Source organism: Varroa jacobsoni, unplaced genomic scaffold (assembly GCF_002532875.2).
Source record: "Varroa jacobsoni isolate VJ856 unplaced genomic scaffold, vjacob_1.0 contig00370, whole genome shotgun sequence".
Lineage (NCBI taxonomy): Eukaryota > Metazoa > Arthropoda > Arachnida > Mesostigmata > Varroidae > Varroa > Varroa jacobsoni.
Window position 1 is genome coordinate 1 of NW_019214456.1, and position 15,968 is coordinate 15,968.

The 15,968-nt window shown below is 40.5% G+C and overlaps 2 protein-coding genes and 2 long non-coding RNA genes across 5 annotated transcripts; 2 read left to right on the forward strand and 2 right to left on the reverse strand.

Moving 5' to 3' along the window:
• Positions 1 to 1,180: 1,180 nt before the first annotated feature.
• On the forward strand, positions 1,181 to 6,631 carry LOC111271131 (5-phosphohydroxy-L-lysine phospho-lyase; the record flags this gene model as incomplete). Its single annotated transcript, XM_022851723.1, is given in 8 exon segments — positions 1,181 to 1,340; positions 2,684 to 2,758; positions 3,523 to 3,616; positions 3,928 to 4,127; positions 4,216 to 4,447; positions 4,725 to 4,979; positions 5,194 to 5,367; positions 5,606 to 6,631. Coding segments are annotated over 8 exon segments (1,259 nt in total), but the record flags the coding sequence as incomplete, so codon positions are not given.
• On the reverse strand, positions 1,695 to 4,006 carry LOC111271141 (uncharacterized). The gene is made up of 2 exons (XR_002686697.2): positions 3,916 to 4,006; positions 1,695 to 1,879 (listed from the first exon to the last, which is right to left on the reverse strand). It is a non-coding gene; the product is annotated as an uncharacterized LOC111271141 (long non-coding RNA).
• Positions 6,632 to 6,666: 35 nt separating the features above from the next.
• LOC111271139 (uncharacterized) lies at positions 6,667 to 15,319 on the reverse strand. Of its 2 annotated transcripts, none has more exons than XR_002686694.2 (3): positions 15,104 to 15,319; positions 12,904 to 14,386; positions 6,667 to 6,836 (listed from the first exon to the last, which is right to left on the reverse strand). It is a non-coding gene; the product is annotated as an uncharacterized LOC111271139 (long non-coding RNA). The 2 variants fall into 2 exon arrangements; XR_002686695.2 differs by having other exon boundaries at positions 12,872 to 14,386.
• LOC111271136 (uncharacterized) lies at positions 9,127 to 12,278 on the forward strand. Its single transcript, XM_022851733.1, has 2 exons — positions 9,127 to 9,909; positions 11,900 to 12,278. Exons 1-2 carry the CDS (start codon positions 9,576 to 9,578, stop codon positions 12,013 to 12,015), a joined length of 450 nt encoding a protein of 149 aa, XP_022707468.1. The 5' UTR covers positions 9,127 to 9,575; the 3' UTR covers positions 12,016 to 12,278.
• Positions 15,320 to 15,968: the final 649 nt, after the last annotated feature.

Below are 15,968 nucleotides of genomic sequence, written 5' to 3' on the forward strand. Positions count from 1 at the left end.
TGTCTTGATTGTTAACTCATCCTTGTCGCTAAAAAAACATTACGTTACTTTACTTTCGATCTAATGACGTCATTCGCTAATCAAAGCACTCCGTTCAACGTGCGTCTATCCTATCAGTTTTTACTGCTGCAATTAGTCGCGACGGCCTCATAAGCGTCCTATGGATCTTGTTTACTACTAAGTACACTGGCCAACTTGATTGTTAAACATTTAAATTAACAAGACCGTGAGTTGAAGGATACTCCCACGGAACGCGTGCTGTAAAACGGTGTGGCATGCCCTTGAAAAAAACCCCGTAGGCCATAGACCCCCCGCCAACGAGCTCAAGGTGGATTGTGATAGTGCATTTTGAATTTTCACCAATCTCCGTTATCGTCGATAATCGTCGTCTGGAGGTACTCTCATTGACGTTCGTCGTGCTCGTTTCAGCTAACGCTGTCATCGTCAACTTGTGAGCGGTAACTGTATTGGCAGTTACCGACCCGATAATCGTAAGAGTTATATAGAACTGCCTATCGGTCTAAGGCTACAATAAAAAGGTACAGGTCAACTAGATTGAACGAATACATCTTATAGACGTACAAGATATTGTCAACAGGCTGTCTAACTCTCCAGATAGTGGACCACTCAGTGCTGAACAAGAAGCCTAATTGGTGAAACGTTCAAGGGAATTTATATTTGGGCCTTGTATATATTGCTACAGATATTATATTATGTATGTAATGTTGCAGCAGTATCATATTCACGTCACCCTAATTGGCTTCGGAAAAAAACGGAGCTCTCTTTTTTTTATTGTTCCTCTTTGCTTCTGAAGCTCGTCGGTAGGCCTGCCTCTACTTGACTCACTCAAAGCACAGCTTCATATTGCATAGACGAACTTGATGTATACTAACTAGGTAGTAAATGATAATTATAAGGCATTGGCTTTTGTAGCCATAATTCTAGTCCTTCCTATAGTGAAAAACATTTTCGCTTGGTTAATGATTTATATATATATATATATATATGTATAATAACATTATTATAATAATATTACTATTCATCTCGGTGTTCGTACACTTCCGTCTGTCCCGGCAACCGATATGTTGGTAGTGCAAATTTGGGGCATACAGGTGCTTCGTGTATATTATCTGTCATGCAACGTACTACAATGCCTCTTCTATCTAATTGGAACTTTCAGTGGGTCACTGTCACCCTTCGGTGGTTCGCGCCGGCAGTGAACAGATGAGTCTGTTGTCAACCAATTCACGGTACCTTCACGACAACCTTGTGCTTTACGCGAAGCGTATAGTGGCTAAATTTCCTGATCCCCTATCGATTGCCTACTTCGTTAATTCTGGGTATGTACTAAACACGTGGATGTAAGAATGAATTTTGGACAATAAACATCTATACTATATAGTGTGCAGGTGTATTTGAAACAAACAAAAAAAAAGTCAACTCGGGACTATCGGGAGTCATACGCTTGCCATCGTATGACGACGGCCTGTTGATAAGAATGTATATTTACAAGTGAAGCTTAGGCCAATATCCTTCTTACGGCTTTGCGTTATGCCTGACGCCGAAATTCGAAACGTGGTTGAACTAAAAATATAGCCTAAAAATAGAAGCCCGGAATCGCATGATGTGTACAATGAAGTAGAACTAAGCCAGCATTTAAAATATGACCAGTACACACAGTAAGACAACAGATATCGTTACCTGAAAGCTCTTTTGTTCATAATGCTCTGATTTAATCTTATTCTATCCACGGGATGCGCGTATTCCTCACCCGCATTATTAGCCAATCCACTCGTGCCTGTATCAATTATGGTATTATCATTGTATAGACTCCCAGACTGATGGTTGCTACCGCTGCCAAATCGCCTCCGCAAGTGATCTGCTCAAAAAAAAAAAAAAAGAGCAAACATGTTTGTCTAGAAGGATCCATGGAAACTTCTTAAAGAAGGTCGAGTTCTCTTGTCTCCTTTTTCAGACCCTATCTAGAAGGGCACTTAGTTAAATTTTTGAGGACTTCTTGAAGAGCATTCACGCTTTTTTTTTTTTTTTTTTTTTTTTTTTTTTCGTTTACTTCGTTTTTAAGCTCACCCTTATCTCAAGCAAAACACTTGCGAGTAAAATGTTCGATTTTGCTTTACTCTAATGGGTGCCCATAGAGAAGATAACTGAGATAGAGCAAAAGCGACAACTACTAGAATTGGTTGACTGACGGGAGACATCCGATCGACGCCTCGATATCTCTTAGCGACTGGATAAACTAAGCTAAACATATCTCGCATGGATGCTTGTACTGCTCAAAAAAAGCAAACAGGACAAGAACAAATAGGCCGAGGAGCAGGCAGGTTTCCAATGCTGTCCTTGTCGCTGATCGGTAGACAATATCTAGCAGGCAAATATCTTTAATGCCTATCTCATGCAGTATGCCACTAAATAGAAACATTTAGCTTCTACGAGTAAACAGCGAGATATAACGCATGAGTAGAAAATGGGTTAGTTGAATTATCTCTAAGTTGTTCATGAGAGATGAACAAGTAGGTGAAATGAAGAGAAGAGGCACTTGACTGAGTCACGTTATGCATTTGGTGGACTAACGGTGATCAAGTTGATATCTAATAAAACATTTGATAAAATATATACGTAAAAAAAAACTGTATCATGGCATAATAGAATGATTCTATTTCAGCTCCGAAGCAAATGATCTCGCATTGAGAATCGCTAAGGCTGCTACTGGTCAGAAAGACCTCATCTGTCTTGAAGGGTACGTTCTAATTTTGGTTAGCTTGTTCTGCCCACTCGGTGTGCTACGTGCGCATAATCTTTACGAACTAGCATGCATGCATGTATACGCGTACATAGCACCATTGCATGTACCTAATAAGGCTCAAATGGACCAGGTTGAGTAAAGTATTATCAAGGTGATTCCTTTCACATGTATATAATTGCATAATGATACAGACAACAGGCTCACCGTAAAGCTTAAATAACCTTAGCTAGATTAAACGTTCTTTGAAATATACTAATCGTATTCATGTGTGAGAGGAAAAACCACTGCGTGGCATGTTGGAAAAATGTAAAGGGCAGCACAACGTTATATCAAACACTGTGCCTTTAACTGCGAAAAAAGTTAAGTTTCCCATTTCAAAAAAGAGTTCCCACTTTTTTTAGTACCTGACTGAATTACGCAGCGCAATCGCCGACGAGTGGCAAGCTTAAGGGCAATCTATGTACGTATCTGCGCGTGGCCACTTTGCCACAACCCGCTGGATGGTACCTAGATCAGGCACCATAAGCGGTGCCGAATAAGCTGAACATTACGATACTGAAATAGTCAGCGCATAGCATTGTATACATTATTGCAGTACGTGGACGTTGTATAAACGTGACTATTTGACTCTTGGGCGTCACGTTATTCTATTGGCTGAACTGAAAAGAGCGCGTTTGTCACTCAGCTGGGATCGTGTACGTGCTGCATATCGTAAGGTCGGGCACTAACGATAAACATGTTATTACATCTAATTCCAGAGCGTATCACGGACACCTGCAGTCGACAGTCAGTATCAGCCCATACAAATTTAATCGAATTAAAGGATACAAGCAAAAGAAACATGTTCACGTTGTAGGTACCAATCTACTACTATTTATAATGCGCATCGTATACTACAACACTAAATTCTGAACTATGTAGGATCGTAAGTCGACAAGTGCTGCCGGCTTCCACGAAAACCTTTTATCAGCTTGTCGAACAAACCGTGTCAATAGAAGCTATTATTATTATAGTTAGCTATGTGCTGCAGGATACCACGTCACGCTCTCTCCTATAAGGCATGAAAGTATTCATCTTTACAAATGGGAGATATCACATATTACATGACTTGCATTGACTTCACTCTAATCATCAATATACTATATTCCAACCTGCATCCTCAGGGCCCGCTTCCATGCGAATATCGAGGAAAACATCAACGGTCACAGTTAGGCCCTCAAGCCAACATTGGTGAAATGTACGCCGACGAAATTGGACAAATCTTGAGAAAAATTGAATCCGAGGGCCGAAAACCAGCAGCATTCATCTGTGAAAGTCTTATTTCATGTGGCGGACAAGTGATTCTTCCAGACAACTACCTCAAGTAAGAACAAATCATTTCTTCTACATCGTCACTTAAGTTATATCTGCGAAAAGTATGGATTTGTAAATCAAACGAACCGTTCTTGCAGGACCGTATACGCTAACGTTCGAGCTGCTGGCGGGCTTTGCATAGCAGACGAGGTTCAGACTGGTTTCGGGCGAGTTGGCAGTCATTTTTGGGCCTTTGAGTTACAGGGAGTCGTCCCTGACATCGTTACGGTAGGAAAGCCGATCGGAAATGGTCATCCCCTTGCCTGCGTTATTACTACCCCAAAAATAGCGCGCGCTTTTGAAGCACAAGGCGCGGAATATTTCAACACTGTACGTTGCTTTATACCTTTCGCTTCAAGTTAGCATCAGATTATAGCGACAAAAGTACCAGTACAATATGAAACGAATGCTGTTTCGGTTTCACTTCTTATACATGAATATCTATTGGTAACATTGTTACATGTTTCGATACGTAGGGCTTTTCTATTGTGGAAATAGTTTTTATTTCTTAGATAAAAATGTATAATTTCATTTTGCTATGTATTTTAACAAAATGCCCCTATTATGAGGATTCCCTTTCTTGGATTTCTTCCATGTGTCGTTACAGTACGGAGGCAACCCCGTATCAATGGCGATTGCCAACGCAGTCTTGAATGTCATTGAAGACGAACGTCTACAGCAACATGCCCTTAATGTCGGAACGTATCTAATTCAGGCACTTCGTAAAGTACAGCGTCGAAGATCACTAATAGGGGATGTCCGAGGAATAGGGCTGTTCGTCGGTATAGAGCTTGTCAAGGATCCTCAGACAAAAGAGCCCGGAGCCGAGGAGGCTCTCTACATATCTCGGCGTTTTAAAGAAGTACGAAAACCTTCGATTAACTGTCTCGGCAAGATCTCTTTTCATATATTTTAATGACTAGAGTGTCTTTGTATATTTGTGATGATTCCTCTTTCAAGGCATTATCAATGATCTCAGCTGCTTGTTTAGCAACTGGAAATCGTTAGCGATCTAGACAATTCAAGAAACTAGGTATGAATTCAATTTATGTTTTGTTGGCTTTGTCAAATTGTAGGAACATTGTCTAGTTAGTACAGAAGGCGAATGGAACAATGTATTGAAACTTAAACCTCCGATGGTGTTCACACGAGATAATGTTGACACCATATGTACTCTCCTCGACACATTTCTCGCTGAACTTGAACGGGGAGCCCTTTCTCAGCGAAAAAACAGCACCGTAGAATCCAAGGTTAGTCGTTTCATAGCAAGAGCAACAATCGTTTTTAAGGTAGCAATAATAACAATATGAAAAGGCTGCTGGAACCTATGTTGCTTCTGCACAAAATGAAAACTTCAATTTAAAAGCCGTATTAATTGGAAATACTTTGAGCCTTTTTTAATGGTAGAAATGATCTAACAAGATGCAACGATGATTTGCTTCCAGTCATGCTAACTTTAGCCACACATGGCCTGTTTTCACACTCCAGGTCGTGCCGAAGTCTTCGGCCCATGCGGAAATGATGCGATCCACTTCAAAAGATGCCAGGGTCATGTAAATGCTTAAGTCGATGGTTGTTGTTATCGAATTACTATTGCATAATTATAATAATCGTTCAACCTCCGCAACGTCTGCACGATAGGCGGGGCATCTAGGGTGATCCCAATAAGAAATTCCTACAACAAACTTTTTTGCTGCTACATGTTTTATCTTACTCTGAACTATTCAAATCTAGTGCCTTCGATAATATGTGTATTAAGTTATTTTGCCTCAGCACAAAGTGCCATCGTTGTTACGGTGCGTAGTTGAAAGTCACAGGCGACATTCCAGCAAAAGGTGCTTCATCTTATATGATGTAGTTATATATTCCTATAAGTATCTTATCTAAAAATACGGATTTACCTATGCCATTTGTTATATGTGTATTTGCTGCAAACTTTTATGAATCGAGGAAATAAATGGTTATTGTTACTGCAAAAGGTATAGTATTCCGCAGTTATCACAGGTGGCGATGTGACACAAGCCAAAATACATCACACGTTTTACATTGCATCGATTACGTCTTTGATTGCTTTCAACAATATGTTATATAGTAAAAACACAATTTTCGTTACGGGAAATCGCTTGATTATTCCTCAACGTACATAGAAGTGAGGGCAGCATAATCATGTCAGTGACTCTGAAAGGAAGTTAAAATTTTTTCCAACACTTGCCCTTACTTACCCTTATAATTGCGATTTTGAGGTGACTATCAATAGCTTCCACTTCTTGTTTATTTGCCGTATAAATTCGTCTTGTGGAGACAGTTAATTCAAAGCGAAAGTCATGTACGTACTTTATTCTACTTACGTTCTCATAACCAAGATTGTATCACGGATTTCAGGGCAAAAGCTACCTTACGGGCCTTGCATAGGTAACAGCCCACACAGAGAACAATTCACTGTTACAATAAACCGACTATTGACAAAAAATAACCAAATAATAAAATACAGCAAGAAAAAAAAATTAAAGACGAGTCATTTTGTCTTTTTTGCGAGTATAAACTGGTCGTTTTCTAGATCTCTCTAAACATAGCTTTATTTCGTAACACATATGTATAAAACTACAATGAGGAAGAAAGTGACCAAAAGTACTTAAGAAACTGAATGTCTCGTGTTTTCTTGTCTCTTTGTGGACCAAATTCTCCTCAATTCCGGAACAGTTCCATGTGCACATAAAGTCTGCAAAATAAAATATAACCCTTGATAAAATTATATTTCCCGCGGAAAAAACATTTGATACTATACATATGCCATGTGTATATTAAATACCTCAAAAGACTAACAATATTAAAACCAAAGCAACGAACGCTGACTGCCCCTGAAGTTGGTCATTTACCTTTCCTATTGTAGTTCACTCACCCTTTTCATCCGTTTCTTGTCAAAACTAGAATATTTCTAAATTATGACAATACATTATCGTGCTTTGAGTGTAAGCTAACGATCACACCAACTGGTTTTTCGAAGTGTATTTCAAAGATCAGTATACAAGTTGTACAGAGACTTAAATATATACATGGCTAAACTAATGGTGAAACATTTTCTCTGTTTATCAGACATCGATTGCCTTTCATTGCCATATGGATTTCTTACTTAAATACGCTTCAGTAAATGATTTCCTAACGAATCTTGTTTAGTCATGAAGATTCTAACAGGCGGAGTTGTTCTTCGGAAAGCTTTGTATAATCTACAACAATGTAGCTTACATTGCATCGAGTCTGCTGGATGCAGCCAACTGACAGAATTTACACTGACGCTAGCTATGGTGACAAGTAACTCTGCTAATAGCAGTGCAAAACGGTTCCGTATCTGTGACAATCACTTTATCAATTGCTTTATTTCGATTTGTAGAAACATCATGAGATGGTGATACGAAGAACTTTTACATGCCGTAGTATTTGGAACTATATAAACAATATTTTTAAATAAATAAACCGGACACATAAATTACCATATTATTATTATATATCAATAGAAAGCTTATAGTAGATTTGCCAGTGACCAGGGCTCATTTCGGGTAATGCTTTAGCCGGATCAATACTGCGTGTTCATTAGTCCACGTCGTACTCGCTGGAATTACTATGTTTTGCCGACGACCGAGGTCACTCAGCATTAGTATTAAAGGATGGACCAAAATATAAGTAACTAAGATCAGGATATAGAACAGGTAAGAAATATGGAAAATTTTATCGAGCCTTTCTCAAAATATCTATGTTAGTGGGAAGAGTTATAGATATTTAGCGCACGGTACAGAAGAGAGAAGAAATATCGGTCGGCATTTACTACTATTCTCATCCTTATTGCGCTACAATGTTATTAATGTGAAGGTTCGGGCCCCTCGTATGTACATACTCGCAACAATGAAATCAATGAGAGTACTTGTGCCGCAATGATATTTACTACGCAATAGACCAATATGGTTCATTTTGGACCTGTCGCTAAAAGGTTTCAATTTATCCGTAACAACCCCTCTAGGTTTTGGATTTTATGTCCGGTACTATGGTCATTCCATCAGATGGTTGGTTTCCAACACGAAACAAAACCTGTCCATGCCCGGGTTCGATTCAAAACTACAAAGTTACCCTAAGGTTAGCAAGCAAATACGTTTCCCAGTAAGCTATCACGAGAAGCTCCGCCATCCACGCAGCACGAAACAGCCCCCTAGTGTACACTAAATAGACTCATTTTCTCATTGGACGCTCTATTGAGAGTTATGAGTTTCGATGTAACGTTGAAAAAAGGTCAATTGAGATGGTATCTATAGCAGATCGAATAAAGAATGCAGATGTGACGCATTTTGAGATTTTCATAAACAAAGAAAAATACTTGATATGCTGTTTAACATAACTGAGAGTACTACGAAACGAGGCTTTGTACTGAAGCTCAAATGCTTACCTTAAATGATTATCAATGACCAACCGTAAGCACTATAAACCTACAAAATGATGACTACTAATATGATATTCTATACGTACCTTATTGTTTGAAAACAAAAATATTCTCTTTGGCATCAACTATTTAGCACATTGTAGCTTAGTAGGTTTAGACGTTTAGGTAGCTAACTACCGACAAAACGAGGCTACAAGCTCCAACTTCATTTATTCTTATATATTATGCCACCATCTGTCTGAACTTCATTCGTAAATAAAGACATTTTAAATAAAAGCCCCGCTCGTGTTGTAATTGCAAGTGGGGTTTCCCAATAAGATCTTTATCATTCCTTTGTTAATGCTTTTTTACCCCCTTCTTATGCGTTCACGCAGACAAGAGTTTCTACAAGAGTACGATAAGTTCCCGCCAAAAATTCAAGCACTCCATGCGTGTGTTGTCTTTGGCGCGTCATCATCCTCGGGTCGGTCTGTCTATACCGAGACTAGTGACAAAGGAAGGAGGAGTGAGAAGGAAGAAGGACTACTCGTCTGCCGAAAGCTAATCTGCCAGTTTCGGCATTATTACTATTATTATAGTTGAGTGGTTATCTTTGTTTTAATTCCAAACGAAGCTCAATAGAGGTGTGAACATAGCGTGTCTTGTAGCTATTTGCCTTTCTTGTTTCCGCTGTAAAGGTGTGCGTACGGGAACTGCTGTTTCTCTAAACACTAACTGAGTTACCGGCCTACCTCAGTGAGACGTGGCTGTTTTACCTAGACTGTAGTGTTTGTGTACTACCGACTGTTGTTTGGATTGCTAAGGCTGAACAACAGTACAACGACAGGAAACAAGTTCTATTAGTAGTAGTCGTAAACATAGTCAGTCTGTATGAGATTCTGTTGTGACAGTTGCCGGGTCGCAATCACCTGGTGCAACTGACGCTTCCCTGTCTCGTGTATTTGTTTCGGCGGTGTGTGCTTCGGCGAAAAAAACAGCACAACCAAAAAAGAATAGAACATCCCTAGCAAATATCTAGGAGAGGCTAGAACGATGTCTGCCGATGCGGAAAATGCGACAAACGACGCCGAGTTTGCTAGCGGCGATGTTGAAGACGATGCCGGCAGTGGCGTGATGATGTGTGAGACATGCTACAACAACGCCAGCCAGCTTGAGGCTGATGCTGAGGACGCTAAATGTGATGTGTGCGATTTGCGTAGCCAACTGGCCGAATGCCAGCAGCAGGTGGCCGACCGCGATGCGCGTATTGCCGAACTGGAAGCACAAGTGTCGAACTCTCAGGTTGAAGCACGCATCGAAGAGGCGCTTGAGCCTGATGCACGACCCCATCTGATGGCCATCTCGGATGGGATGTTCACAAAGATGCGTAAGTATCCACACACCATGTTCGTTCAGCTTGGTCGAGTCCCACGCTCGTTTTGGCGAAGCAAAGCCATCGACGGCGTGAACGGAATGACCGAACACCTACTTACGGGGCTGAACAACGATCGTGTAGATGGACGTAAATTTCACGTGCTCTGGTTCGGCGGCTTGGCCGACACCACGCTCGAAGATTATGAGCGGACAAACTTTATCACTAAACTACAGGAGGTACTCGAGAAGGTATATGCACACGACAAATGCAGCTCGGTTACTTGGGCCACGTTGCCTGAGACAACGTTTAACGCCGAGGCGAGGGAGATCAACGAGCGTATGGCCGCTTGGATGGCGGACAAAACCGACATCCGACTCCTCGACCTTCGCTACATTTCACGCCGTGAAGGCACCATGGAGACGAACGAAGCAATGTGGACCCCGAAAGGCGGACAGCTGATTGGCGAGTCGCTCAAGAAGTTCCTTATCGAACGGCTAGAGTTGACAGAAGCCGAACAAAATGCGATGGAAGCATCAGCTAAAGAAATGCAGATGTTGCGAGAGAAGAGAGCCAAGAGGCTTCTGCAGCTGGACGAACGACAGCTGCGTAAGCAACAAAAGCTTGCTCGAGCTGCATTGCTCAAGGCCGGACATCCGGTACCTGGAGCAGCGCCAAGACAGTTCGTTCGGCGAAACGGACCCCCGGGGGGCAAAGCCACCCCGTTCATTAAAGGCGCACCGCCACCAAAGAAGTTCCTTCCACCTGGCGCAAATGGTCACAAGTTCGCAGGTGGCCCTCCAGGTACAAGTGGTTTCAAGGGTAAATACCCGAAACCGTATCTTGATCGGGCGGCGGCCGCGAATTACGAGGATAATTCTTCAGCTGCTTACGATCGGCTACCGGCATCAAGTAGCCGCGTCGATCCCGACTATTTGGAGGACCCACGCTGGAGGAACTCAAAACGTGCTAGGATCTCTGACACCCTGTATGATAACTACGACCGCTACCCTCCTTCGAATCGAGTCGAACACCGAGGTGGTGGGGCCTACGCCGATGCTAGCCTCTATAGCCGTCGGGACGATCCTTACCGGCGATCACCACCGAGGGCCCATGCCAGTGATCTCGCTTCACCTCTTATGGCTGCTCAGGCAACGGCCGCTACCTATGACAGACCTTACGGCGCTGGCGGGTTAGGGGATGATATTCGCCGACAGGCACAATGGGAAGCTTATGATAGGGTTGCGAGACACTGAAAACGTTCGTTGATTATAGGGTTCTTACGGAAGGCGGGAATTTACTCATTCAGCGGCGTACAATAGATCCCTTGATAACAAGAGCTCTGTAAACGAGCTGCTTCTGAAACGTAAAAGTAAGGCCAAAGCTTGCGTTTGGCCTAGCGAGATTACTCAGTTGTCTATCTAACACCAGATCATTAGAGGTTTGACAACCATTGACGTAAATTGCAATGCGGAGTTTTGTCTCTTTAGGGGAATCGTTTTTCTAAGGCCGTGTTAGCCAATCGGTGGCCGTAAATTGTAAATCTTATTTTGCTGCAGGGCGATATCATCGCAAAGTCTGGTGTCTTCAAGATACCTTAACATAGGATAGTTGGTGACACTTTTCAGGTTTTTCTAATTTCGTTGAAGATCCAAATAACGTGGGCGACATTAAATAATATAAACGAGTTTTATAGGGAGAATTGACTTTACCAGATATTCGGATTTTGCAGCGCGTTTTAGACAACTGTATTTAACTAACATGCAAATATCTATAAACATATAGTACGAAAAGCACTATTGTTATACGGCTTATAAACATAAAATCCACCCATATGATTGTATACGACAAATTAACAATTTTCTTTTGCTATTTCTCGAAGCAAAAAAACATGTTGGCTTGACATTAAGTAGACTGCAGTATTTCTCATTAATTACAGTGATCATGACAGTAAGGTAATGAAACGAAATAGCTAATCCTGGAAAATATACTGCACATCCTACAGGTATCGAGGAGGTGCTCCAAAACCAGAAGTTAATTAATCTACCAGAAGTTCTAGATAACATCAAGAAAGTTCAGTCCTGGCAAAAAGGAAAAACACAATATTGCATGGAAATATAACAATAGTGCTGCATGGCTACCGCACATTTGAGAAGAAACATATGACTAAAATTGTAAACGGGAGCGCCCCTCAAGGAACAAATGGTGACAGTACTATTAGCTAACGCACGCACGGATGGATCACAAATTCCGTATCATATTGGATTGAAGGGGTACTTCACAGGTAACAACGTGGTGTTTTCTGAGAATCAGTTAAGTCAAGCGACAAGACTGAGGATAGTACGTTATGAAATAAAGATTATTGAGCATTCACTGATGTCGTATTCACTCGTGTATTTGTTTTAAGTTAGGGCTTAGCATTAAAGGATGACGAATATCCTTTGGTAAATATCAATCAGGTGTTACTAATTAACATCATATGATATGAGCGTCATAAAATTAATAAATTTCTTCCCGAAACATATAGTTATGACGAGAGAAGTAAAAAGAATGTGATCATCATACTAGGATGCATTGCTAATAAATATATTGGTACCTTATTGAGGCGTTCGGCGTCATAAAAAAACCTGTTCCTAGAGCTGTAAATAGGACCCCGTTTATATTGACGAGCGATCCACGCCGCCAACTTAATGCCAGTATTTTTTTACCAGTGCGAAGATATTCTAAGACATTTAGCAAAACTATATATCTATATATATATATATATTTAAGAAGTTCTTAAAACTGTGGCTCGAAAACTCTAATAGAATAAATATATAGAGTTGCTAGTAGATTATCATACAAAAGATAAGACGAATTAAAAGAACAGTGAAGCGGAAAGGGTGCGAAAATCATTTTGTCGTGGAAGTGTGTAGCTTCCTCAAATGCAAAAACGCGAATAGGAAGAGTAGCATATATTTCTAAGTCAGGTACATACGGTTAAACGTCTTGGTTCGATTAATCAATTACCGCGGAAAAGCACAACCGCATGCTTTAAGGCCAAATATTTGTTGCCCTTTTCGCTTTCCCATCAGTTGCATTACATGTGATCCACGAACGTTGCTGTAAAGTTCATACACTCAGATGCTTCAAAAGTGACTGCATTTCCTCATTCAAGCTCAGTTGTTGTTTTTTTTTCTGGAATTCATAAACTCATTATTGTTTCCGGCAGATTCTTGTGAAACTTCGACTCTAGGTTGCTTTTTTAACGAATTGCAGCATATTCCCGTTAATATTTATGTAAGAGCTCTTATCGGCAATTGCTGGAGCATTAGCTTGACACAAACTTACAACTATGGTGGGATAGAAGGACTTTAGGTTGTCGGTCACCTCTTGCTTGTTTTTGGGAGTATTGGCCTGCATATTGATAATTTTTTTTATTACCAGTATTTTTAAATGCGTACAACTTTCTAAGCCGTTCTTAATAGAGAACTCGAATTCGTAATCCCTGTCCTCCTTCTACACTCAAATACATTAAAGCGGCTTCATTATCGCATACATCAGAAAGGTTTTTATTTCCGTCGCAGGTTTCCTCCTTTCTGGTCCTTACATGTGTATATCAATGCATACATCGAAATGATTTTTAGGGACACAATCTTCATTTCAGTTCTGCGTAGTAGGTAATGGCACGTAGCTAAAGCAAAACCCTTCTTGGATTGCAACCACTATAATAGGTAGCCGCATTGTGTAATGGAATGGCCTATCCTGTATGACTGATCCAGAAACTGATCTTTAAAGGCACCCGATATATCCATACATGTGTTCGAGAAAGGCTTTGAGAAGAAGGTACGTTGCATATACAATTCAAAATGAAGCTATTATACATGCAGAACTCTTGCCTCGACCGCCTAAGTGTTGTGGGTATAAAGCGTTATATAACAATAATAGTAATAGAATACCCTTGTAAGGATATAGTATTTTGCGATAGTAAATAAAGTGATATAGTGGCAGTAAATTCGTCTTGCTCTAGCAACTACCTATTGGTGCTCAAACCTCTGAGGGGCAAACCTTGTCGGGACATTGTGCACTTGAGGGAATCGATATCTTTATTAAATCAGAAACTGGGCTTAAATCGGCACTTCCTTATTAGTAAGTGGATGATGCAAAAAACAGAGTTGAATTTATTGTGAAAAATGAAATACGATAAACACAATTCACAGAAATAATAAAAAATATTTTTGATTTCTGCATGACTTTAAAAAGACAGTAAGACATTATTCCTGTGTCGAGAATCTACAGGACACCTATCTTGTGCTTTCCTTCAACACAATTCGGGAAACCTTCTCTCTTAGCCAAAGATGCATAATAGCACATGCGAAGCCATACGAATTACGTGACAAGAGTTGAGAAGTAAGAGAAGTTCTTGAGGCAGGAGATACATGGATAAAGCCAAGGTCCAAATCAGGATTTTCAACGAGGTGAGCCGTATGACAAGCGGAATTTGTTGTGGATCCTGTCAGAAATAAATAGTTGATAAGAACTTAACAGCTGTTTGCTTCTAGAATATCGTTGTCGCCTTCGTTATGCCGAAGTCGACACAGACCAGCATGGTATCATGTGAGTCACAGAACTTCTCAGCGAATTTTTCTTAAGGAATTGATCGGCCTTTGCAATTGGGTAAAAGATAAGTCTGAAATAGATGAAACTGTTCAGAATGTTGGTACACTACGTTCCGGATGAACTTCAGCAGCCAAGAAACGCTATCGTAAATTTATAGCAAAACATGCCAAAAATCTATAGGACAATCGTGTCGCGAGCTTGTCATCAGCCAATCAACTGCATTTGAATATGTTGTAAATATGCAAGTTACACTCCCACCATAGTACATGAAGTTATCACCAGTGCAGTACTCATTAGAATGGTAGTCATTTTAAACATCTACTACAGGAGAAAGTAAAGGATGGAGAAGGGGAAAAAAGGAAAAATATGTTTTCGAACAAATAGCAATAAAGGAGAGTGACTGTAGACTATTGACGGGGGGCTAAATTGGGAAAGTAGTGTAGCAACTAACAATAACAGCTTTACAAAGGGAAAATTGGTAGAAACCGGAAGATTAATAACTATAAGTAATATTATTGACTGCATTCACAAGTATAAAAATGACAACAATAAGGAGACGAGAGAATGACACTAACAGAAAATACAACATTACTGAGGTAATTTTTCTTACGTTAAGAATCCGCTATGCGGCGTCGGCTTGCCCGGCTTTAACTATCAAGCGAAACACAATACTAAGATCACTCTTCATATGTAACCGACCCATATAGGCCGTTACTCTGTGTGGGTATATAATACGTAAGAAAACCGAAGTGACGCGCGCTGCGCCCAGCTAGCGGCAAGCGACGATCGGCAGGTGCACATGGCGCCTACACGTATGCGAGCGACGTGCGCTCGATGCAATTACACAATAACGGTACAACAGTCTCACAGATGTGGATAGGATTCCGTCTATGTACGTTCGTGTAACTGTCGAAACACATGGAGGACGAACGTGACACGGGAGGAATATCTAATACAGGGAAACATATCTTTAAACGTTTTTCCCATTTTACGCCCGGTACTTAAGCCACTAAGCATTACATCCTCGAAATAAAGTGTATTTACGTTTGGATTAGAACCTAGAATACAATGTATCCTTGAATTTAGAAAGCAAACACATTACGTATAGTGTTACAAAAAGACTGGTGTTTATCGACAGACAACTATTATTAAGTGAAAAGGAAAATTACTCTCTTTATTCATATATATATATATATATAAATTAACAAACATTTTACTTGGTCCTCTAACGTCTTTTGGCTCAGTTATGGCCTTTAAGAAATCCAATATCGTTGGGTTTCTGGCCTAGACTTTATCTTTAAGGCAAAGGGGAAGCTATTTTGGAAACGAAAAAAATTCTGGAACAATGGGACCGCTTTATTCGACCTATCTTTTTGGCAGATTTTTATCAAGATATGCTTTTACATTACGATAATAGTGCGCAAATTCTCCGTCTTGTGGGATCTAAAATTTACCACCTTCACCAAAGTCGTTTC

Coding starts and splice junctions, on each gene's coding strand:
- LOC111271136 (XM_022851733.1), top strand. CDS start 9,576: ATGTCTGCCGATGCGGAAAATGCGACAAACGACGCCGAGTTTGCTAGC. Junction 9,910..11,899: donor TGGGATGTTCACAAAGATGC/GTAAGTATCCAC, acceptor CACATCCTACAG/GTATCGAGGAGGTGCTCCAA.